We start from the raw sequence: 24,761 nt of genomic DNA, 5'->3' as shown, positions 1-24,761 counted from the left end.
AAAATTAAATAACATATTAAATATCACATTATTTAATATATAAATAATTTAAAAATAAATTACTTGCATATATGGTAGTGAGAATATGGGAAGAAATCTGCCTAATTGCAATGAAAATATAACTGGTCCTCTATGAACAATTAACACCCTGTAGTTGGTGTAAATGGTGAACATAATATTTTGCATAAAGAAAATTAACCTTTATGTATGTATGTATATATATATATATATATATATATATATATATATATATATATTAATAATAACTTTTTTTTTTATTGAAAATTGGATTGTGAGATTTTTCCAATACTTGACAAATGAGAATTTGAGACTAAATGTGCTTAATTATCATGAAAATATAACACTCAATGGTCTTTTTCTTTATGCAATCCTTTTCTTCTTTTGAAATGAGTGTATTATAATAGTAAAGAAATGTACAAAGTCCTGACTATCATTGAGTGTGAACCAGACCTCCTGCTCCCTGACCGTATCCAAATCCTTTGGGTCCGAAGTTCTTTGCATAACATGCTGAAAAACAGACACAAAGACGAAATTAAGCACAAATGCAGATAATAAGTGAGCGACATATCAGTTTTGAAGATAAACCTCATCTATGACGAGCTTTCACTGTCATTGCTCAAAGAGTTCAGATGTTGCGTCATCACTGCAGATTAAACATTAACTCTTGATCGTAATCACTCAAGAGTGGTTCATCTAGTTATTCAGCTTGTGGTTTTGATGTTGCTCCCTGTTATCAGAGAAACGTCCTGTATGTGTATGACAGACAGACACTGGCCTCAAAACCAGGAGTTTGAGAAACGGATCATGATGCTTTATGGAATATTCCAGTTTATTCTTTATCTTAAAGGGACATTTCACCCCCCCAAAAATGAAAATTGTTTTTAATTTATCACCCTCAGGTCATCCAAGAAGCAGGTCCCTTTTTTTTTTTCTTCTGTAGAACAGTAAAGAAGATTTTAGCTGAAACTGTGGTCATCTTCGGCGATTCACTTTGAGAGTCAAATAAATAAGCACATACTATACTGCACAAAATTAATCCCTGTGGCTCTTGATGATATATTGAGAAAGTTATGAAGCGAATCAAACGCTCTTTGCAAGAAACTGAACATTATTTACAACATTATTACCTGTAATCCAAGGAAATCTTCTTTCGAACAGTTAATTTCAATGAACTGGTTCAATTCAGTGGTTTATGTAATTATGATGTAATGTATACGCAATTGAAACGTGAATGTTTTACATGTCTAAAGTGAATAAACAATAAATCAGTCATGGGTCTGAGTAAAACTGTTTCCTCAGTTCAGTGACTGTTGGAGGAACTGGAGCACTGAATCAGTTCATTCATGATAGCATCAGATATACGGGTATTTTAGCTCATTTCAGGGTAGGAGTGACTGTCAGACGTCTGAAAGTGAGTTTAGATTGAGAAACTTGTACATCTGTGCTGCTCGAGCCATGAACGGCGTCAGACGATTCAGTTAGATTTGGTGAACTGGTTCAACTAGTTCACTAAAAAGAACCGGTTCAAAAGAATCACTCATTCGTGAACTGAACATCACCCCGAACCATTTATCTGAGGCTCCAGATTACAGGAAATAATGTTCAGTTTCTTGCACAGAATGATTATTTCACTTCATAAGACCTCAAAATATCATTAGGAGCCACGGGGATTAATTGAGCACTTTTTTGACTCTAAAAGTGCCGGTAGCCATCGACTTGCAATGTATGAATCAACAATCAGTTTTACCTAAAAATCTTCTTTACTGTTCTACTGAAAAAAAAAAAAAGTCACCTACAGCTTGGATGGACTGAGGGGGGAGTAAATGAACAGCAAATTTACATTTTTGGGTGAACCATCACTTCAATGTTGTATATTACAATTTAGATCAGGATTGTTCTACAGAAATCTGACCTTTGCAGTAGATCTCTCCATCTTTCTCCGTCTGAGTGGTTGACTCCAAACTCTTTCCACATTTAGCACAGCGAAAGCAGTTCTTATGCCACGGCTGCAAGACAGACACGAGAAGAAAACCATGCGGTCATGAAACTCATAACCAGCTGATATCAAGCGCTCATCACTTCCTGGTGATCAAAGCGAGAAAGACAGAAACTGGACGAGACGCTTCACACTCGGATCTGCTGAAGAGGTTTTTTGGCAGTAGATCTGTCCAAGCATCTGCAAGCTCTCATGAGGTCATAAAGAAAGTGTCAGTTGAGTCACTGTAAACTTGAGGTGAACCTCTGAACCCGGTGATGTTTGTATAAATGTGTTACACTTCTGACCCGGTGACTTCAGAGTGAGTAATACGGGTGATGTCAATCAAATGAGAAATCATGATCCCACTCTGATCAGTTATGCATAACACATATGTAATATATATGTCATGGTTATAATCAATAACTAAAACCATTTCAAAAGATAAGAGAATTTGTTTATATAGTTTATTTTTAGTTATTGTAAAACTTTTAAATTAAACAAATATGAGAAAAAAATACTTTTTATGATTCCCAATTTATCAGTTATGCATAACACACATAATAATATTATATTTATTACTTGAATATCATTATTATTGTTAACTATAAATATTTGACAAAATCCATTACTTGAAACAAAATACATATAAATTGAAATTAAAAAGTATAAAAAGGTTTAAAAATATAAACGTATGAAATAACTATTGATGTTAACTAATTCATAATTGCATTATAATTTATTTAAATTTACCCCAAATAAAAGTGTTATGTATTTTACTATATATAGAGAGAGAAAGAAGGGGGGAGAGAGATTTTTATTATTTTAATACTTAATCTAAATATTTTAATAGTAAATATTTTTTAATAGCCACAAGCCAATTCATATATACTTTAATATATTATTAACAAAAACTGAGAGTCATGACATAGATACATTAACTACAGTTCATGTGATTCCAGAGGGCTTTTTTAAAGCATTTTAATTGAAGTTTTTTATTATTATTATTGGGCCTGTGGTTGAAAACCACTGATCAAGATCAACAAGTATCAATAAACATGTTTCTTAATTCTCGAAATATTTGAAATCATTTCTTGGAGTGTCTGTGTGATTGGAATCTGTTTGTTATTATTGCTGTAACAATGTACTACATTAACATGCACTGATGATGCTTGTATGTGCATGAAGAGAGTAAACACTGATGTTGATCTAAATGTGTATAATGTCCAGGTCTGATCGGCTCACCTTCCCAGCGCTCATCACTTTCTCCGCGGCGTACACAGACTCTCCACAGCGCGCACACTTCTCCAAGCCGCCGAACTTCTGCGCAAACTTGGACGGGTTTGGGTTGGTGGTGGGTCGGTGAGTTTGGGTTCTGGTAGGAGACAGAGAGGTCAGATGCTGTTTTCTGGAGCGCAGCCTAACGAGGGGCCCTGAATGAGCCGCTTTGTGTCGGGTGAGTATGAAGAGGGCGCCTGGGTCTGTACAGGAGCTCTGCTTACATAAAAGAGTCTTTCATAACAATAATCACCTGACGGCGAGCCTGAACACACCCGAGGACGGATTTGCTTCCACAACAAAATGACTTTACAAAATCCTCTAGAAATCGTACAATAATACACTTCTGGTCAAAAGGAATAATTATGTCTTCTGCTCACCAAAGCTGCATTTATTTGATAAAAATGCAGTTAAATTATGAAAAATTATTAGAATTTAAAAGAACAATTTTCTATTGCAATATGTGTTAAAATTTAATTTATTCCTGCGATGCAAAGCTGAATTTGTAGATCTTTACTCCAGATCCTTCAGAAATCATTCTAATATGGGGTCAGTAAGACTTAGGAAATAAAGAAGAAAATAATACTTTTATTTAGCAAAAACACATCATACTGATCAAAAGTGACAGAAAAGATATTTATAAGGTTACAAAAGATTTATATTTTTTAAATGCTGTTCTTTTGAACTTTCAATTCATCAAAGAATCCTAAACAAAAATGTGTCATGGTTTCCACTAAAATATGAAGCTGTTTTCAACACTGATAATAATCAGAAACGCTTCTTGAGCAGCAAATTATCAACATATTAGAATGATTTCTGAAGATCATGTGACACTGAAGACTGGAGTAATGATGCTGGAAATTCAACTTTGAATAAATTACATTTTAAAATCTATTCAATTAGAAAACAGTTATTTCAAATTACAATAATATTTCAAAAATTTATATTTTTGACCAAATAAATGCAGCCTATTACGATATTTAATCCAAACATTTTATTAGCATATGTACCAAACCACTATGACACATGCAATAAATGATGTGCGTACCATTCATTATTTAACACCGACTACATTATAATATAGTTACAGTGTACAGTATAGAATATTCACCATATGAACTAAAAATGCAAACGCTCACTCTTCTGGTTTGATGCCCAGTCTCTCACCGCGGTCCATGTTGAGCGTTCCTGCTCCCTGACCGTAGCCGTATCCTTTCGGCCCGTACTTTTTACCGTAGCAGGACTTGCAGTAGATTTCCTGGTCATGGATGGCCAGTGTGGTGCTGTCTAACCCCTTCCTACAGACCACTGGAGGAGACAAAACACTGATTTTTTGCAGCTTTCCCCATGCACAACTAAATGCAACGAGTTTTAAATGGATTTTAGTATGTTGTTATGCAGCTTACAAAAGGAAATAACATATCTCTTGAAGTTAGAGACTTAAACCTTTAACTCAAAGTATGAGTAATAATAATAGTCACTACTAATAATCTATCATTTTAACCCCATGATTAGACGCTAGAATGCAATATCATGTGACTTTGACTCTGTTTTTGATGGGAGAGACAAACATGATTCCACAGCAGGGTGGTTAAAGCCCTTTACTATTCATTCAGCTGAACAAAACATCCCTGAACTCCATTATTCTCATTATATATCTCGTAAAAACGTCAGGTGATGGTCCACATTTGTCCAGCAAGCTCCTGCAAATAGCCAGAGTCGATTACAAACTTTAGTCATTAGTCATAGAGGAAATGGTTTCAGCGCTCAGTAACTCATCATCATCTCGTTCTGAACAGAATGGCTTTTGTGGCCCATGGCAAATAAACACCACTCATGTGGGCCGCATTGTTTTTGTCATTTTGGTAGCAAAGCACTAATGTGAAGCATGTGCATTGAGCCGAAGTGAGATCTCACTAAAACACAGCACTGGTGTCTGGATCGGTCACTGCAGGACAAATGAAGTCAGAAAAATATTGCTGAATATTGAGGAATTTAAAATTTTAAGTTTATTTGAATTTTGATTAAAAAAATTGCTGTCACAAAATGTATTCAGTTCATATGTAACTTGAAATTTAGCTAAAATCCAGATGTTAAGCTTTGCATTTTTGCAACAGCATTTATATAGTAATTTATATTAATTTTTTTATAACCCTTAAGTATATGTTTGCTGATCTTAAAATGTATTTAATTAATTAATTCATGTATTTATTGACGTAATGTGAATCACCACCAAAACTAATGGCCATTACAAATAAAATTAAATAAAATCTAATCAAATTAAAAAATACAATTATAAAATTAAATTAAAGCAGCATCATTTATATAATCCTTTATATTTATATATTATATTTTTTATAACTATTAAGTAAATGTTTGCTGATTTATTTATAATATATTTTATTTATGCAGTGATGTGAATCACCGCTGAAAAATGGCCATTACAAATAAAATAAAATGAAAATACAATTATAAAATAAAATAAGAAATGAAAGGAAAGGAAGAAAAGAAAATATTTGGATGGAAAACATGCTTAATTGTCATAAAAATAAAGGCTCTGTTTATCCAATGCAAAACACAATTGCTTTATTTTTGAAATGGGTGAAATGTGGCCTGGACCTATATCATGAGATTTACCTGAACAGTAAAGTGTTTTGATATTTTACTTACTGCAGAGGAAGCAGCACTTGTGAAAACTCCTGCCGTCACACTGGACCTCTTCAGCGTGGTACACCGTCCCGTGGCAGGCGCCACATTTGTTTCCTCCACCCCAGTATGGCATGATGAGAAACTGTGAAGAACAGAGAAAATACAATTAACTCTGGAGTAGCATAGCTTTAAAAGGAACCAAGTCCATCCTGCAAAGTTCAGAGGTCAACCTCAGGAAAATGTCCAGGTGTGCTAGACGTCTACAGGCATGCTGTGAAGTGTTTTATTTATGACCACATATACATTTCCATAAAAACCCACTTCATCCGTCTGAACTAATAAAGACAAACTACAGACGGTAAACACCCTGGAGACGTCTGGAGACCCCAACATCAAAACACACCGAGACCACCAGGAGCTACAGGTCAATGGAGAGTCAAACAGAGCCAATGAGTCTTTTGTTAAAAGGACAATGTCTGGAAGTAAAAGGCAAAACAAGCGTCTGAATAAAACAGCAGTCAGACTTTCAATTTGCTGTTGTTCTAGTCAAATAAAATGATATCAGACCTCTCCAACAATATTCAAATAAAAGGGCTAAGTGCTCATAAACTTCATGGCCTCAACTCTCCAGGAAAACATGAGCTGTTCTCTATAAAATGAGATCATAACTCAGAATATAAATGAATGAAGCATGAAAAGAGTGATTATGGGCTGAACACATGTGCAGACATGAGGGATCTCAAAGCATCATCAGTATCCGTGTGTGAATGCATGCACGTGTCTTATATTCATATCTCCACTGTTAAAGAGCAGGCTAGTAATGTCTGTGTACATCTGAGGACATGAGAAAAGTACAATAAATGCATGATAATACCAATATTTGGAACACTAACACAATGGAGAATGAATATCACGATCTACAGAGCAGTAGCACACCAAATAATATGAATCTGATAGGTTCTGCAACATTGTGTGTGTGTGAGAGAGAGAAAGTGCATCAAATAATTCGAGAAATTAATAAGATCAATCATGCAAATGGCATATTTATCGATGAGGTTCCATCTGCAGGTTTATTTATGCATATTTTAACTCCCAGGTAAATATATATATGTATTGAATCAGTAAACATTACATAGATAAGCACCAAACAGATACATGTTAAACGTAAATATTAAATAAGCAGAAAATATATAAAGAAATATAAAGTAGTGCTTCCTTTCAGAGGTTTTGTCTTATATTGTGTACATTAAGTATTACAAATAATGCATTTATTCATTTTAAGTATTTGGAAAACTGGCATCGTATCTAAAAAAAAAAAAGATTTTGATTATTGAGCTCAAAATACGTTTTATATTGAATCCAGTAATCAGAATCAGTTTCTTTAACACACGAGGTTGTTTAAAAACGCTCCTACCTGAGTTTTCACGTGTTTTCCAGCAGATTCCCAAACTGTGTGCGAGCTTCAGACAACAGGCTGGAATGTCATCAAATTACAGAGGAAAAGGAGGAGTGTTTTAAACACACACACACACACACAGACGGCTGAATACAAGGCTAAAGTTACTTCACGAACTTAGCAGTGGGCTGATTCATAAAGTTATGCTTCACTTGGACTTTTAACACTTTAGATGATTTATTTATATGTATGCAAGTGTGCACTAAGAATACAAAACTGTCATATATTTTCTTTGTGCAGTGGAAACATAAACACTGACTGAAATGCTTCAGTTTATATTAAACCCTTTTAAAACGAGGCTTTATTTCATTCTTGATGTATCATGCCTGTATTATCAGACATACCTGAAGAACATTAATGATCTGTATTACTGTGGTAAGAATCGTTTGTTCGTGAACATCATGAAAATGAATCATTCTTTTAAAGAAAAAGACTCTTTCTGGTCAATTAAAAGTATTAACATGCCATGTACCTATCTATTTCCACGGAAAATGCGCATGACTTCCAATAGTTGTAGGCTATATGATTTGTTTTTAAAGAAAGAAGCTAAACCCAGCTAACTGTTATGCTAACTAGCTTTTATGGACAAACGTTGTTCCAGTAACATTAATAGAACGTTTGTTCAATGCTTTTAAAACGTTAGCACACAAATGTTATTTATACATCATCCATGGAACGTTTTCTGCAACATTTAAATTGAACGTTCTATCATTTTTCAAATGTTACAGAGAACATTCAAATGTAACATTCCCACAATGTTTGCAAAATGATCAAATGGAATGTTTGTATATAGGCTAAGCATGAAAAACATTTTTCACAAATTAAAAAAACTGGACGTTTTGAAAGTTCAGTAAAAACATTCAGAAATAACGTTTTCATAACTCACTGGGAATGTATAAGTAAACCGTTCATAGAACATATTGCACCCAGAATATGCAATTTCGCCATAACACACAGACAGGCATAATTTAATTACACTAATTAACTGAGGACAATTTGATTCTGCATGTGTGAGAGCAGCCTGATGAATGATGAATTAAAGCTATGCAGAAATCAGCTCCTGTAATTACCCAGCATGCATCACTTGTCATTTTGGGAGCTGATACACTTTGACATCAATAACACTGACCAACATTGACCCCAGAAAGTGTTTGGACATTGAATGTCACCGTGTAAACATAGAATACTAAGCCAAGTGTTTATTTGCACTCTTTTCCATCAGAACATTTCTGAAAAAGAATTTTGTTAGGTTCAAATGAAAAAAACATTTAATATTTTAAAAACACATTTTGCTGTTTTATGTGAATAATACAGCAGCACTCATATCTTCCAGTCCTTCATCTGGAATGCACATAACACCAAATGAAGGAATAGTGAACGGCACAAGATTGGAAAGAAAGAGGGAATGAAAAACAGATGTAGCATTCTACCCGTCCTCCTTTTATGGTAAAACTGGACTCAGGCTAAGGAATGGCACGCGTGTGAGAAGTTAAAACATAAGATTTGCTTATTGAGGTTTCCTGCATGGGTCTGTTTCTTGAAAGAGCTTCTGGAATGTAATCAGCTCATTCAGTCCGTCTTGTGCCACATTTACAGAGTCTACGGTATTTATCTGTCAATGTATCGTTCATTTTGTGTCATATTTTGGTCTCAGACATGATTATTTTTGAGAACTCAATAGTCTTTTCTGAGGTTTACTGGCCTGTTAATTGCAAAATGCAGGTTTGCCAAGGGGTTTATTGTGATTATAAAATGGGTTGCCAGGTTTATTTATGTGTAAACAGCATTAATGGACATTGACATGCCCCAAGCGTTATACGGTGTTGATCTAGATTTGAAAATTAGACTAAACTTTAATACAGACCACACACACTTCTAATTAGGGGTCTTTGCTGAGGCCTGCTCATTGCTATTAATGCACACACTCAGTAATTTGAATAAACTTTTTAACCATTCTTGTTAAATATAGGTCTTAAATGCACAAAAAAGACACCATATTTAATTTAACACGGATGAAAATGTAGCTGTGAGGGAGAAATTTAATCTTTATAATTTTCCTCGAAACGTCAGCCTTAAAAAAAAAATAAAAATATGGCGCAACATTTACTATAGCAGTGTTTAATTTCAAGTAAAAAAAAAAGACAATTATTAGCAAGTTAATGGGAAACCATGGTTCCATGTGTTTAAATACAGGTGCACTGATAAATAATTTGTTTTAACATCACTCAAATTATGAAAGATTTTTCCCTTTGTTTCTGAGAAGAATCATGGAAAATGTCTTTGCACATCATTTATTTTGTATATGCTGCAATCTTGTGTTTGCACAAAATTAAGCCCTTTTGCACTGTGCTCATACACCCATATGAAATCATGAGAATAAATGCAAGATTTCAAAACAATATTACATTTATTTTGTATAATACATGCATGACATGTGTGTCCATACATAAAATGATTGAAAATACATCTGACAAACACAAAAGCACCATACAGATTCAGCAGTGCAGCTTTAAACATCCAACAAAGACACAAAAATGAACATGTATACAAAATATTCAATGCTACGAGTAAAATAACTGTAAATACTGTACAGCTCTATGGATTGTGGTTCATAGGTAAACATACTTTGTTTCAAAACAGTACAGTACTGTGATATTTCTGCTTTGCTCCAGTGACTGCAGATCATATTCACTGGTCATTCAAGTATGTCTTTGTTTCCTATTCGTTTCACAGATGTAGCTCCTCAATCTTAAACAGTGTCAAAAATTACAACCATTATTTTGTTCTTTGTCCCAAATACACTCAGAATTCATTCGTTCTCTGTGGTGAAGGCATCATGTAACAAATATATTTCTAAGGCATGTCGGCTTCACCAATATGGCACTTGTACAAACTGTTTACCTGCGAGATAGTGAACATACTATAGAGCAGATCTGTGTAGTTTTTTCTCAGAAGCCTATCCAGACTTAATTCATTTTCACATTTTTAAATACGTAGTGCTAAAGCTGGATTGTTGGTTTTAGCCTCTGGAATACTTTAATAAATAATAACGGTAAACAAAATCAGGCAATATACTGGTAGGATGACAAAAGAACTCCAAAATACTATCAAAAGTGGTGGCGGGAAAACATAAACACAGCCACAAGAGTGTGTGTAACAGACTATTTCCAATATCACACTAGTATCTGCCCTCTTATTCCGATGTTCACTAGTTACTAAACAGGAAATGGTCATTATTTCAAGTCAAATTTTGCGGTGTAATGCTGTTTCTGTTTTTGCCACTCTAGCACCACAGAAGCATGAAAACGTAATGACACAAATGCAGCGGCTAATTTAATTGGCTGAGGTGTGTCCGATGTCCAGCCTCCTCTGGGCGGAGCCTCTTTTGCGTGCCGCAGGTGGGGTGCTGAGAGACCCAAAGGCTCGAGGCGTCTCGAAGAAAGATTTGGACCCCACTGCCGCTTCCTTTGGTGTCACAGGAGTCTGAAATAGCAGAAGTGAGAAGGTCAGAAACACTATATAAAAAATCTACAACCATTTCACATTATTATCTTTTTAAACAGCAATGACGCACCAAAATGATTTTTTTTTTTACAAAATCAAATTAAAGTAAAAAACTGAAAATAAAGTTTATTCGATAATGATTCAATAAATTATTTGATTATATTTATTTAATAATCAACACTAAATTTGCATATATTTAAATTGCACAAAATATTATATCAACTTTTTTAATGATATAATTAGGTTTCTACTCCAATTCGTTGTTCTGATATAAACATTTCAACTGTGGCTGTAATAACAAGATTTATTCAAACTTGCATCAAATAATGAAGATGACAGGTTATATAATATATAATAGATATAATAGAGTGCATGTGTTTATCAAAATCCTCCTCTGTAGAATTACTTTTTCCTAACTATGCGTTTATGGACTTTGAAGTTAACGTAATGGTGCATGCCATTGTTTAGACGTTATTTTACCAGCACCTTTCAATGTTTGAAACACTGATTGAGCGATTATGTGAGACATTACTCATTTCAGTAAGCTGTTTTGTTTCTTTGAACACCTGATGCTCATCCATGTTTATTTTGTGCTTAACTAGTAGTTAAAGAGGAAGAGATGATCGGTATATGTGCCGCTCGAACTGAAGTGCTACAGTGATTGGTCACGCCACATTAAAGAGCGTCAAAACCACATTTATTGTTTGAATGTTGATATATAACTTGCTCAATTTAAATGCAAACATTATGAGAATGCTACTTTTGTATGTTCTCTGAACATTCTAAAAAACGTTCGAACTAAAAAATATTCCATGAATGATGTACAATTTTGTGCTGATATTTTGAGAATATTATTAAAGACCAGATAACTTTGAAGGTTCTGTTAAAGTAACCTTTCCAGAACATTCTAAGAACAACATAGACTAAAAGATCTCTAGTCATTAAAAGCGAGAAATTGACATTTTTACCTGAAACCGGAAATTCAGTGCATCACTAAAGAGCAGAATGCAGTAAACTGACCTGTGTTTGCGCTGGCAGAGGGCTTTCTTGTGCTCGTGGTCCCTGTGGCGAGAGTGTGGCTGCTGGTAGTCTGTGTCCATGATGCTCAGGGCCGTTCAGTGTTTCGGCCACACCAAACGCCCCTCCCGCCATCACAAAACGAGCCGGTGACAACACGGTGGGCATGCTGAAACTCAGACCGCTGCTGGCAGCCCCCTCAGCGCCAGAGGTGGGCGCTGCACCCGCTATGAGCGGCGAATGCACCAAAAAACACGGCATAGCTACAGCTGGCACGCCACCTTGTGTGTGTCCCGCTGACATGAGGAAGTTCAAACCGTTCAGACCTACAGAAATTAGAATCATTAGAATGAGTATGCAATCAGAAAGACTGAGAACGTTTACATGGACAACAATATTCAGATTTGAACACGATTAAAACAATACTCTGATTAAGAAGCGGTCATGTAAACAGATTTTTGATTACCTTAATCCGGCTAAAGTCATACTCGAAGTAAACACAAATCGAATTAAGTCATGTGGAGTATTCCTATTTTAGTCTCATTACTGAAGTGCAGTATAGACATGTTCACATGTATTATCGTCGTGTAGGACTTTTCGCCACATTTTGCGGCAGGATACACACAGCAGTGGTCAACCGTTTGACGCAAACAAAAGAGCATGGCTTTAATAACCTCGCCATCTGTTTGCACGTATAGCATTACAAATAATTAACTGCACTTGAAGCATTCAGTAAATAAAATATGAAACACCCAAAACTGCATCATAACGAAGATGAACCATATGTTTATATGTGAAATTCTGGAGGACGTTGCATGGGGATGTAATTTGTGGAGGAGTGCTTACTGTAGACGCAAATCGTTTCAAACGATTCAGTCCGATCTGGTGAACTGGTTTGACCGATTCACTTAGAAGAACCGGTTAAATAGAATGATTCGTTCGCGAACCGGACATCACTAGTCATACGCAGATTCGAAACGAAGGCGGGGAAGAAAGCATCGCATTTCTAGGGAACCAAGGAAACAGAGTTCAAGTTGTCGATGTAAATAAATTAAAACAGTGGCCATGTGACACACCTATACTCTTTCTGAGTCCATCATTTGTGCTGTGCAGTGGCACATGTGAATAATGGCAAATAACCACAATTCTTAGCGAATAATATGAATAATGGAACTTGTATGTAAACAGGAGTGAAGAGCTTTGATCTTGACAAGTAAACATCATAATGCGATGAAGTCCTTACTCTGATTATTGGAAATAATCGCATTCTTATGCACATGTAAACATACCCAATGACACTCACTGCTCAGGTTTTTGTGTAGCCTACCTGCTGTGTTGGGAACATAGAGGTAATGAGAGGAGAGCAGGGGGTCATTAGGGCCGGGTGCTCCTGCATCTTCCTCATTCATCGGCCCAAACGAGGCCTCGTCCCACGGGGAACCTTCTCGAGAGCAGATAGGAGACCTTCTGGAGCTGGAGCTCAGACTCTCAGTCTCACCCTGTGAGACATTCACAAAAGATAGAGATCAAATTACTGGTTTCATAATGACAGTTTATAATATTGCAGATGCCGCCATTATAAAACCAATAAGCCCCTCAAGGCTGTGCATTACAGTGATCTATCTTCATATATACTCAATAATATATATATATATTACTATTATTTAATTATATTTTTTGTTTTGGTCTTATTTTAATAAGACTTATTTTGCCTTATTTCAAAATGTTTTAATATTTTTATTTGATAATTTTTTTTTGTTTTTGTCTTATTTTTGCCTTATATTTATTGTTTATTTTTGTTCAGCTATGTTTTTATAATTACAAATGTATTTTAATTTACATTAACGTAAAGATATATAACATTTGTAATTATATATAAAGTTAAAATGTTCCGTGTGCACATTTAATAGTATTTTTGGTATTATTCTTTCCTTAAATATTTGTCATAATTTTTGTATATTCTGAGCTGCATTTTGTGTATGAAAGGTGCTATACAAATAACATGCTATTAAATAAATTGAGGTATTCAACAGAAATATCCCACAGTAATAGGCTAAAATATGTATATGCATATAGTTTTAATCTGACTCATAACACCCACCATTTCACTTTCTATGGAAGCAGAGCGCTTGCTTCGTTTAGCTGCCTGATCATCATCCTCTTCCTCTTGTCTCTCTCTCTTCTTCAGATGTCCCTCCCTGTGGCCTGAGACAGGTGACCTCTGGGTGATGGCGTCTGGCAAGTGTCCGCTGTACACCATGAGCAAGGGTGTTTGTGGCAGACCGGGCAGGTACGCTAACGGGTGAGGAGAGAACTGGGCAGAAACGGGCAGTGATGCATACGGCACGTCAGCCTGAAGAGGGACTGCTAGTGACGCCAGTCCGGTAGACGACGCTACAGCACTTCCACTGGGCTGAACACTACAAATGTACAGAACACAGAAGTTAGTGATCAGTGCTGTTGTTGTTAATTAACACTAAAAATAGCTTTGGTAATTGAAATAAAATATAAATGCTAGATGAAAAAATGAAACTTAAAAAAAAAATAGACTATTGCAACAACTAAATGAAATACATAAGTTTAAGTTAAGTTCAAATTAATTTTCTCTCTCTCTCACACACACACACACACACAAACAAAAGCTAGAGAGATTTGAAAAAACGGTAACACTTTACAATGTGTCATTTGTTAACATTAATGTATTAACCAACATGAACAAACAATGAACACTATATTTATTACACTCTTTATTAATTTGTTAATGTTAGTTAATATAAAAACAGTTGTTCATTGTTTGTTCATGTTAGTTCACAGTGCATTAACTAAAGTTAACAAACAAAACTAAGATTAATAAATGCTGTAGAAGTATTGTTCATTCTTAGTTCATGTTAACTCATGTAGTTAACTAATGTGAACTAATGAACCTTATTGTAAAGTGTTACCGAAAAAACTAATAAAAATGAAAAAAAAAAAAAAAAATTGAAATGAAAACTGAAAATTAAAAACTCAAAAATTCGAAATATTAATATACTCTAATAAGAAATGACTAAAAATCGAAGTAAAATTAAAATAGAATATCTAAAAATGAAAGCTGATTCAAAATATTAATATATTCTAAATAAGAATGACAAAATGACTGAAAATCAAATTAAAATAGAAATGAAATAAAAATATTCATGTTTTAATAAGAAAAATCGAACAAAAATTAAAACGGAAAATCTAAACATAAAAGCTATTTCAAAATGTTATTATAAATACTACAATACACTGTAAAAATGATTTTTTGAAATTTTCGAATTAGTAAGTTTAAGTCAAAGTACTAGAATTACTAAAACTGACATCATAATAAATTAACGCTAAATAGAGATACAAAAAAATTCATAAATTAAATAAAAATGACAAAAGCACAACAGAATTGAAATGAAAACTGGAAATCTATAAATAAAACCTAATTTAAAATATTATAAATACTATAATGCGCTGTAAAAGTTCATTTTCAAAGTTGTAAATAAAACCATTATTGGAGGACATTTAATAAGAAAATACTAGTTTTTCCACTTGAAAATTTATGTTTAATTCAGTATTATCTCACCATTTTTCATGAGTTATTTTTTTTTTCAGTGCAATACATAAATAACACTGAATTAACATCGTTAGTAATCAAGGGCACAATGGTTATGCTTCGCGTTCGAACCTACAACCGTTCAGCCAAGATCTTTCCCCAGTGCTTGTAAACGATTAAAGTTTGAAATGTGTCAATTTCTTCAAATACAAATTCTATACATGTGCACTCACCTGTCTCCAAACCGCAGTCGACACACTTTGCTTGTGTTCACACTCTTCCTAGAATAATCCACCGGCTCGTCTGAAAACACAAACACAAAAAACATTGCCTAAACTACAGTTCCAACAAATGTAAATGACACTCTAACATTATGGATAGTGTCCAGCTCAGCTCTCACCTGTAGGAGGTCTGTGAGGCGTACTGGGGGCGGAGCTTATCCGCCTTTGATTGACAGGAGGTGCAGGAATGACCTGAAAGGAGGAGTGACGCATCATCTTCTCCCGTCGTTCCCCGGTGGTGCTGATCTGAGCTTCTGAGACTCTCAAATCGTCTGAATCTAAAAGACATGCAACAAATAATCACACTGCAGTGACTAAAAGCAATTTTCAAGTGTTTAACTCTTTTAAACTGACTGTGTCGGCGCCGACACATAAAACCAAGCTGTATTCATGGTACCGCAACTCTTCAACCAAATCAATGAATCAAAATAATTCAAATGGCTCCTGACAGTAGACAGCATGCACTTTTTGGCAATGTAATAATAATAATAATAATAATTCATTACATTTATAAAGCGCTTTTCTGCTTTTCTAAGCACTCAAAGCGCTCTACATTGTGAGGGGTGGTGTCACCAGTGTGCAGCATCCACCTGGATGATGCGACGGCAGCCATAGTGCGCCAGAACGCCCACCACACACCAGCTTACTGGTGGAGAGGAGACAGTGATGAAGCCAATCAGTGTAAGGGGATGATTAGGAGGCCATGATGGTCAGAGACCAATGGGGAAATTTGGCCAGGATGCCGAGGTCACACCTCTACTCTTTTCGAAAGACATCCTGGGATTTTTAATGACCACAGAGAGTCAGGACCTCGGTTTAATGTCTCATCCGAAAGACGGTGCTTTTTGACAGTATAGTGTCCCCGTCACTATACTGGGGCGTTAGGACCCACACAGACCACAGGGTGAGCACCCCCTGCTGGCCTCACTAACACCTCTTCCAACAGCAACCTAGTTTTCACCGGAGGTCTCCCATCCAGGTACTGACCAGCTCAACCCTGCTTAGCTTCAGTGGGCAACCAGTCTTGGGCTTCAGGGTGATATGGCTTATTACGGTAATTTCTTGCGCTGTGCAGGCAAATGACAGCAGATTTCCAGGAGAGCAGTTTTGAATTGCATAAAATAATAAAAGAAACAAACAAAAACATAGCGAAGGAAGAGTAAACAGCACAAAAACGATTGTGATGATTTTTGATGAGACTTGGGAGGAGGCTGAGCAAGACTTTTCTGCATGTGGTGTGTGCATCTGTATAATGTGTCCGTGCATGTAAATGCATGCATGTGTATATGTGTGCGTGTATGAAAAAAAAGCCTCCTGAATGAGAACTGTGCAACCCAGTGCCACAAAAAGACTTGTATATATATATATATATATGTAATATAATTGAATTCTTGGATTCTTTCGATCATGATTTTTCTATTTTTTTCAAAATGTATTCCTGTTTTTTAATTTAAATTCTGGTTACGAACTCACCAAACAACGTTAATGGTCAATAGCTTACATTTTTTGGAAAAAAATGACACTTTGCACTTGAAAATAGCCCATTCTGTTAGAATTTTACAGTCAAATAAACAAAATATGTGAAAATGACCTATTTTACCCTCAGGTCTTAAAGGGTTAAACAAGACGTACCGCTGCTGCTGTGGAAATCGGCAGGTCCGATCCATTTGAAGACAGGTTTACGACTCTTTTCCTCTCGTACGTGAAGTTTCTTGATCAGGTTCAGGCTGGTCAGGACATTAGCGATATCATACAAACGTCGCACTTTGGCTAAACAAACAAAAAAGATTGTGAGCTACACTTAATCAATAACGGAATGCATATTATTTTTAACATTGAAATTGTCTTACTTTTATATTTGCTGTGGCTGGACTCATCCTGACCCTCTTCGATCAAAATCTTAGCAGCCATATCGAGGGTCACGGTCCGTGTTTTGGACACCAGAAACAGCATGACAAACTTCTGGCTCATGATACGGAGCGATTTATCCTTTCGTCTGCTGGAGGCCGCTATACGAGAGAGATAAATCAACACTGTAAAACATGTCAAAGCTGTCATTCCAGGCATTAATGCATTAGTCTCTGAAATAAAGTTCTTTGTTGAATTATAGTTAAATTCAAATATAGTTACTAGTTAAAAATCGTACAACAATCAAGAATCGGTCAAACGTTCTGAAGCCCTATGTGGCACTAAAAAAGACATGAATAAAGGATGAGTGAATAAATTTGAGGTGAATGGCATGATTGCTCGGTGAATTGGCTGACTCCTGCCCTCATGACGGGACGGTAATGAGCTTTTGTTAGAAAGGAAAGCTGTTGCTTGGCGACAGCAGCCACATGAGACAAGAAGCCATCAAACACAATAACCACATCAGAGGATCCAGACGAGGACAGCAGCAAGCTTCTTTATCAAGACATCAAACTCAGGAAACACAAAGAGATTCATTTAAATGCTCAAATCTAGAGAAATTAAACACTTGGCTACTGAGCAAACAACCATACAAATAGATATAGATTTGAGACATCTGAGTGTATTCAAATCACTTGCCTTGGACAATTATAAAGTTTATCTGCATTATTCTAATTCATTTAACAGAATGACGGGTTTTTATTTCATCATCAGATCAGAGATTTCAAATAGCATCCATATTTTCTAATGTGCATTTTAAAAATAAGTTGATTACATTTGAAGCATGGAAAATTATATACTAGAGCTTTTTTGGTAAAATTTGTTTTGTTAACACAAACATACTAAAATGTCAGAATTAATAAAACTACTTATCATATTCACCATAATTTCTAAATTTGTGGAGCTGATAGAAAAAAAAGCACAAGATTGTTACTACTATTATGATATTATTTTATAAAAATTAACTCATTTTTATTTTTAGATTTTGTTTCTTTTTAATTTTTTTAGTTTTGTTGTGTTTTTGTCAGTTTAATATTTTCATTTTTTTTCTAAATAGGTTTTATTAATTTTATTTCAATGTTTTTTTTTTGTTATTTTAGTTAAATTAGAAATGCTGCTTTGGCAACTAACTGAAATAAGTATTTTTTATTTATTATTTCAGGTAAAGATGTTATGGTTTTAAAGGGGACCTATTATGCAAAAATCACTTTTATAAGCTGCATATACATGGCTGCAGTGTGTGAAAACAACCAGTCTATAATGTTAAAAATCAACCAACAAATTTTTTTATAAAACCAATAAATCATGAACAGTCTCTCCGAACGAGCCGTTTCAGATTCTGCCTCTGTTCACGTCACCGAGGGGAAAAAGTCCCACCCATTTGTGACGCTCTCTGTCCTATTAGCATAAACACAGCCCTGAGTGAGAAGCTGCGGTCCGCCATTACTGGAGATGTATATAATGTCGGCACCAAAGAGGCTTTACAAGTGTTGTGTTTTGGGATGCACTAATGAACACAGGAGTCTCCATAATCTCCTCTCATCTGAGCCGAGGACACTGTGCTTAAATTTCATTTTCAAAGGAAATATCCCGTAAAAAATCTGTAAAGTCTCCTAAATGTTTAGGAATTAATACCAACGCTTTGTGCACAAACGTCAGCTCCAGGCAAAGTAAGTATCACGCGTTTGTTTTCCAAATTGCCTTTCTGAAAGAGCTTCTTGGCTCTCTGTAAGGCTTATTGCTAAAGCTATCATTGTCTCTGCCTGTTTTCACTGATGCTGCCTTCAAGTGCATCAGAATGATTGTGAATAGGTATGTGGTTGTTAAAAGTTGCATATGAAAGAAATGTGAGTCAATCGCTTGAAGTTGTCGAGCTCATAATCAGAAGTGGGACTTATAAAGCTTGTGATAGCATGAGACCAGCTATGTTGTTATTTTTATCCTGCCGTGCTCCCCGTCTGTGTAATTCATAAATGCAAATGTATTATGCACAGTACAATCAGATGACTGACTTTGAAACAGAGTAGTTTTCTGTAAACATAACAGGCTTATATTAATAGTGGAATGTTTATTTGCAAAGGCTAGCACTGATAATGCTGGAGCTCTTGAAGCTCCGCCCTCTTCTCCGGGAGCACCAGCTCATTTGCATTTAAAGCAACTTACTCAAAATCAGCGCGTTTTGGCTCATACCCTAAAAGTGGCAATTTTTACAAGCTCTAAAAATTTATCTGTGGGGTATTCTGAGCTAAAACTTCACATACACACTCTGTGGACATCAGAGATTATTTTACATCTTGTAAAAAGGAGCATAATAGGTCTCCTTTAAGTTAAATACAATAACTCTAGTAAGTATAATAACCCAAATTTATTCATTTAAATTAAGATTTATTTGTAATAATATTACTACATATTCTAAACCCATAACAGCTTACATTACACTATAGATACGTATGAAGTGTATTTTTACTGAGTGTAGTTTCTCCAAACAAAGGTCAACGGTGATGTGATTTAATCAAATCACCGTTACAAGAGCTCAGCAAACAGAAACATCTGTTTCTTCCTCTAAATAATTAGCTTCCCTCCTCGGCCTGTCTGTGAGAGCGTGGCACTTTACCAGAGATCAACACAAAGACCTGGCAACCAGTGTTGTGAAACCCGAGACGCTGTTAACGGGTGACCGATTAATGGAGCACATGGGTGAGACACTAATAATGGTGTTAATGGGGCAACCGTCACAATGGTTTTAATGTAAACGGTTTGTGCAATATAGTGAATCGTTCAAATGACAGTATATGGATCATGCAACCAAGGCAGACAGGTCTTTAAATCTGTTTTTGCAATGCATAACGAATACTTAATTCTTTCAAATAAATAATAGATAACTACATAAATTATTCTGGCCACACTTTAGATTAGAGTCCAATTCTCACTATTAACTTTTGCCTCAATATACTCCTAATTACTGCTCATTAATACTTAGTAAAGTAGTTGTTCAATTTAAGAACTGGGTAGGATTAAGGATTTAGAATAAGGTCTTGCAGAACAAGTAATAATTAAAGTAATAATAAACAGCCAATATCCCAGTAATATTCATGCTAATAACCAACTAGTTAACAGTGAGAATTGGACACTAAAGTGTTACCATTAACTCACCACAGTATTTAAAGTGAGAAGGGTACATAAACATGCATTTTAAGGTTTGACTTTAAATTTTGATGTTAAATCCACTTTTGTATTGTATATAAATGTTCTACAGTCTAAACACAGTATTACAGAATTATTAATTACAGAAAAAATAAGAATAAACCCTTAGCTTACGTTTTCAAGGAAAAAGTAATTAAATTACAGTAACTAATTACACCCAACACTGGTCATACCGTGCATGTTTTGCATGTGGTGGGCGGCATGCGGGCTGCTTCCTTCTCTCTGGTCCATCTGCAGATGGTAGCCCTGCTCACGACCCGCCTGATGGAGATCCTGCAGGGTCTGTGGCAGCGCTGAGCGTCCGTGCCACACGTACAGGTTCTTAGCCATTCTGCTCACCAGCATCAGAGACTCCAGCACGTTCACAATGTCGTAGATCCGTCGCCTCTCAACGCCTGCGTCACAGAGACAGTCACTACTTGTGGACATTTTGCAATTTTTAATTAACAGCATTTTTAGTTTGGCCGATGTGTCGGAAGCACTTTTATTTTGATGGCGTACAGGACTTTTATTTTGTGCATGAGAACTGTTAAAGAAAGTAAACGCCAGTACATGAAAAAATATTATAGCTATTATTAGAAATAGATTGGTATACACTTAAATACGTTCTCATCTATCTACCGTCAGCATTCAGCAAACATTTATTTGTAAAAAATACTATAAGAATCAATAAGTTGCCATCTGAAGTATAAATTTGTTTATTTTTACAGATTTATTTGATCAAGTCCAGATTATTTTTCCCATCTTCATTGGTTTAATGTCACAGTTTAACAGTTCTGTCTAATAAATTATTACACAGAACTGTTAAAGTAAACTGTATATTTTTTTTATCAAGTTCTCATTTTTCATGTGATTCACTTTCAAATAATTTATGACTAATTTTGTAAATATTATTAAAAAATAAATACAGAAATCTGTTTAAAGATGTATTTTTTCATGCAGTTCTCTTTCAAATCATTTATTTCCATGTATTAATAATTTAATAAATGACAGAATCAAGAAGTTGCCATCTAAAGCATAAATCTGTTTATTTTTACAGATTTATTTATGAAGTTCAGGTTATTTTTCCATATAATTCATTCGCTGTTTTCATTACTTTAATGTCTGTTTAACAGTTCTGTCTAATAATTATTATAAAGAACTGTTAAACAAAGAAAGCAAACTGTATACAAAAAATAGTGTTTGCTTTTCTATAATTAGATTGGTTAATGCTATAATACTTTCTCATCTACCGTCAGCATTCAGCAAACACATATTTATTTGTGAAAAATACTATAATAGGATAACAGAAGCAAGTTGCCATTTGAAGTATAAATCTGTTTTTTTTTTATTATTTTATCATGCAATTCACTTTCAAATAATTTATTTTTAATTTCTGAAATACTATGTAAATATATATAATTTTAGCAATTGTTCTGCATGATCTTTAAATCAAATAGTGTGGTATCATATATCTATATATATATGTTTCTCTGCCATATCCAACCACTAGTCATTGTATTTTATACAGAAATAAGGGATTTGATTAGGAGTTATTTTCTCTTACCCAAGCGTGTGGCCACCTCATCCAGAGAAATACTGATGCTTTCAGGGGTTTCTGGGTAATCAGGGTACAATGCCAGAAATTTCTGACACAAAAGCCCCAAACTCTTCTGTTTACGGCTGGGTCTCTTCTCAGTATCGTCTAACGCTTCATACTGCAATAAAGATTCAAGATTTGTTTATTCGTCACATGCACAATTATACAGAGTATAACCAGCAGTGAAATGTAAGTAAGAGAGATAAAACCAGCTAAAACTATTGAACATATTAAGATGAAATGCTGTTGATAAAAGTGCCTTAAGTTTCCAAACAATACATTGATTTAGACTTTGATACCTGGCATGAGTCGTCGAGTTCTTCCTCTTCATCCTCCTCTATAGCCTTCTCTTCATTTTCAATGGGTCTGAAGAGGGTTTTCTTCATCTCTCTGTCACGGATATCTGGGCTGGCGGCGCTGATCAGCATCTTCAGGTTGGCTGTCGGGGTCCAGGGGTCCGGATGGACCCTCTCTGTGTGTTTGATGGGGGTTATATGGGTGATATCTGGGCTGGAAACGCTCTTGTGTCCGTTCACAGACTCACACTTCAGTGGGGTCATTTTCCTTCTGTCCATGCAGATGTTCTCCTGAAATCAGGTATGAGTTAAAATCTAATGCGGGAGGAGATGCATCATCATATAATAATGCTTTATTACATTTAGATCTCTTACTTTCTGGTCATTCATGTTGCCAGTATCATCTGAGCCGGTCTTATTCACTAGTGTCCTCACACTAAGCAAATCCTTCAAAGTTAAACACTTCATCTCCATCTAAAAACAGAAAAATGAATCAGTCAAAACTAGCACATTTTATGTTTATTGAATTTTGTTAGTACATATGAACGACACTGTTAATATTAACTTGTTAACATATAATACCAAAAATGTAATAGTATATATCTGAATATAAATAAACTGATGTGTAAAGTATTATTGATGTTTGTTACTTATGTTGCCAAAACGTATTCAAATACTTCTAGTAAAAAACACTGCGTTATTATATGAAATGATATCAATATTAAGTAAGAATCATATGATTTAATGACTAATGATCAAGATCTGAGTATGGTGGCAAGATTTTGGCGCAAATATCCAAACCAATCAGATTCTCAGAATAAACAATATGATGATTAAACTTTTAAAGTAACTTATATTGATATGATTGTCACAATATTTTATTTTACATTATATCGAAGGAGCTCAGCAGCATGCTTATGATTTTAAAAATCCTTCAATATAAATCCTCTCTTTTTCTGATTACTGTCAGTGAATGTCAGACTTGAGTTTAAGGAGAATAATTTAAATTATTATATATATATATATATATATATATATATATATATATATATATTAGATCATGCAAGTCAGATTTAACCTTATATTCTTACCTTAAAGTTCCGTCCTTGGAATAGAAAAATCCTAAAGACGTAAATAAATCCTTTGTAAAGTTGATCCTTCCTTTTCCTCCTTAAATGAACATAATTTTGTGTCTAAATGAGAAGATCTTCTTATTTCAGTCGCGCCGCTGGTCAGAATCACCCGCTAAAGCTTGTTTTCTGGCGCTCTGAAGAGTTACACCCTGCCTCAGCCAATCACGTCGCCGTTTTGCAAATATATCGACGGTGATTGGCCGAGCGAGGAGGAAATGCCTCACAGCGACAGTCGTAGCCAATCAGAGACGCGTTCTGACCAAGCCTGTGGGGGTTTGTTGGCGGGGCAGTAGGCGCGCTCTTCATTGATCTTCATTGAAGTTTTAAAGGCGCCGTTGTAACTCAGCGGGGACAGAATTAATTATAACAGGTGATTAATTGACATTAAATAATTGCCGAGTGTCTCCTGACAGATTGTAATGACAAGCTCAGGCAGGAACAAAGGTGAGTGACACAGGTGGGGTTTTGGCGCGACTGAGGGTTTTGTCGCGGGAAAGAGTGTAATATGAGAAGATACCCCACACACTACCCCCACATAAGCGTACTTTCAACGACATAAACACAGAAATAGAATAATATATATCTAATAATAGAATAGATCTAACTAATGAACCTGTATAAACTAAATAAAACCGATATGTATCAGTCAAATATGCATGTATGCACACCTAAAACTAAATATGAGTAAGTTAAGTTATATAACTGTAAAATCATATCAATATATAGCTTTCATAGTGTATGTTTTCACTTAAGTTTGTTGTATTTCCCTCTTAACCCGTTTAATCCCAAATCTTTCAAGGAGAGGTTAGTCAAGTGGATGAATCACATTTGCATGATTATGCAAAACTGCTGAGAAATAAGTTGAATTAATGTTTTAGAGCAACAGTAACATGGTAAG

At 35.1% G+C, this 24,761-nt stretch overlaps 2 protein-coding genes across 2 annotated transcripts; both read right to left on the bottom strand.

Annotated features, from left to right (window-relative positions):
- Positions 1-280: 280 nt before the first annotated feature.
- On the bottom strand, positions 281-7,414 carry LOC306861748 (cysteine and glycine-rich protein 2-like). Its single transcript, XM_079404183.1, has 6 exons — positions 7,338-7,414; positions 5,945-6,065; positions 4,414-4,582; positions 3,242-3,371; positions 1,934-2,027; positions 281-528 (listed from the first exon to the last, which is right to left on the bottom strand). Exons 2-6 carry the CDS (start codon positions 6,054-6,056, stop codon positions 452-454), a joined length of 582 nt encoding a protein of 193 aa, XP_079260309.1. The 5' UTR covers positions 6,057-6,065; positions 7,338-7,414; the 3' UTR covers positions 281-451.
- A 2,355-nt stretch (positions 7,415-9,769) lies between these two features.
- LOC306861174 (transcription factor E2F7-like) lies at positions 9,770-24,103 on the bottom strand. The gene is made up of 13 exons (XM_079403307.1): positions 23,822-24,103; positions 23,106-23,204; positions 22,734-23,021; positions 22,402-22,552; positions 21,029-21,250; positions 17,594-17,752; positions 17,376-17,513; positions 15,863-16,021; positions 15,696-15,765; positions 14,002-14,320; positions 13,228-13,399; positions 11,904-12,226; positions 9,770-10,862 (listed from the first exon to the last, which is right to left on the bottom strand). The coding sequence occupies exons 2-13, from the start codon at positions 23,202-23,204 to the stop codon at positions 10,713-10,715; spliced, it is 2,250 nt and encodes a 749-aa protein (XP_079259433.1). The 5' UTR covers positions 23,822-24,103; the 3' UTR covers positions 9,770-10,712.
- Positions 24,104-24,761: the final 658 nt, after the last annotated feature.

This window comes from Barbus barbus (genome assembly GCF_936440315.1).
Source record: "Barbus barbus genome assembly, chromosome: 42".
Taxonomy (NCBI): domain Eukaryota; kingdom Metazoa; phylum Chordata; class Actinopteri; order Cypriniformes; family Cyprinidae; genus Barbus; species Barbus barbus.
Note: the sequence above shows the minus strand (reverse complement) of the source record. Positions and strands in the feature narration are given on the sequence as shown.

Bases quoted from the DNA above. Each gene is read 5' to 3' on its own strand.
- LOC306861748 (XM_079404183.1), bottom strand. From the start codon at position 6,056: ATGCCATACTGGGGTGGAGGAAACAAATGTGGCGCCTGCCACGGGACG. The intron at 4,583-5,944 runs GTAAGTAAAATA...TGTCTCCTCCAG, and splicing joins CAAGTGCTGCTTCCTCTGCA to TGGTCTGTAGGAAGGGGTTA. The intron at 3,372-4,413 runs GTGAGCGTTTGC...GTCTCCTACCAG, and splicing joins CTGGGCATCAAACCAGAAGA to AACCCAAACTCACCGACCCA.
- LOC306861174 (XM_079403307.1), bottom strand. From the start codon at position 23,204: ATGGAGATGAAGTGTTTAACTTTGAAGGATTTGCTTAGTGTGAGGACA. The intron at 17,753-21,028 runs GTATGACCAGTG...TCTCTCGTATAG, and splicing joins CCACATGCAAAACATGCACG to CGGCCTCCAGCAGACGAAAG. The intron at 13,400-14,001 runs GTGGGTGTTATG...AATGTCTCACAG, and splicing joins CTTCCATAGAAAGTGAAATG to GGTGAGACTGAGAGTCTGAG.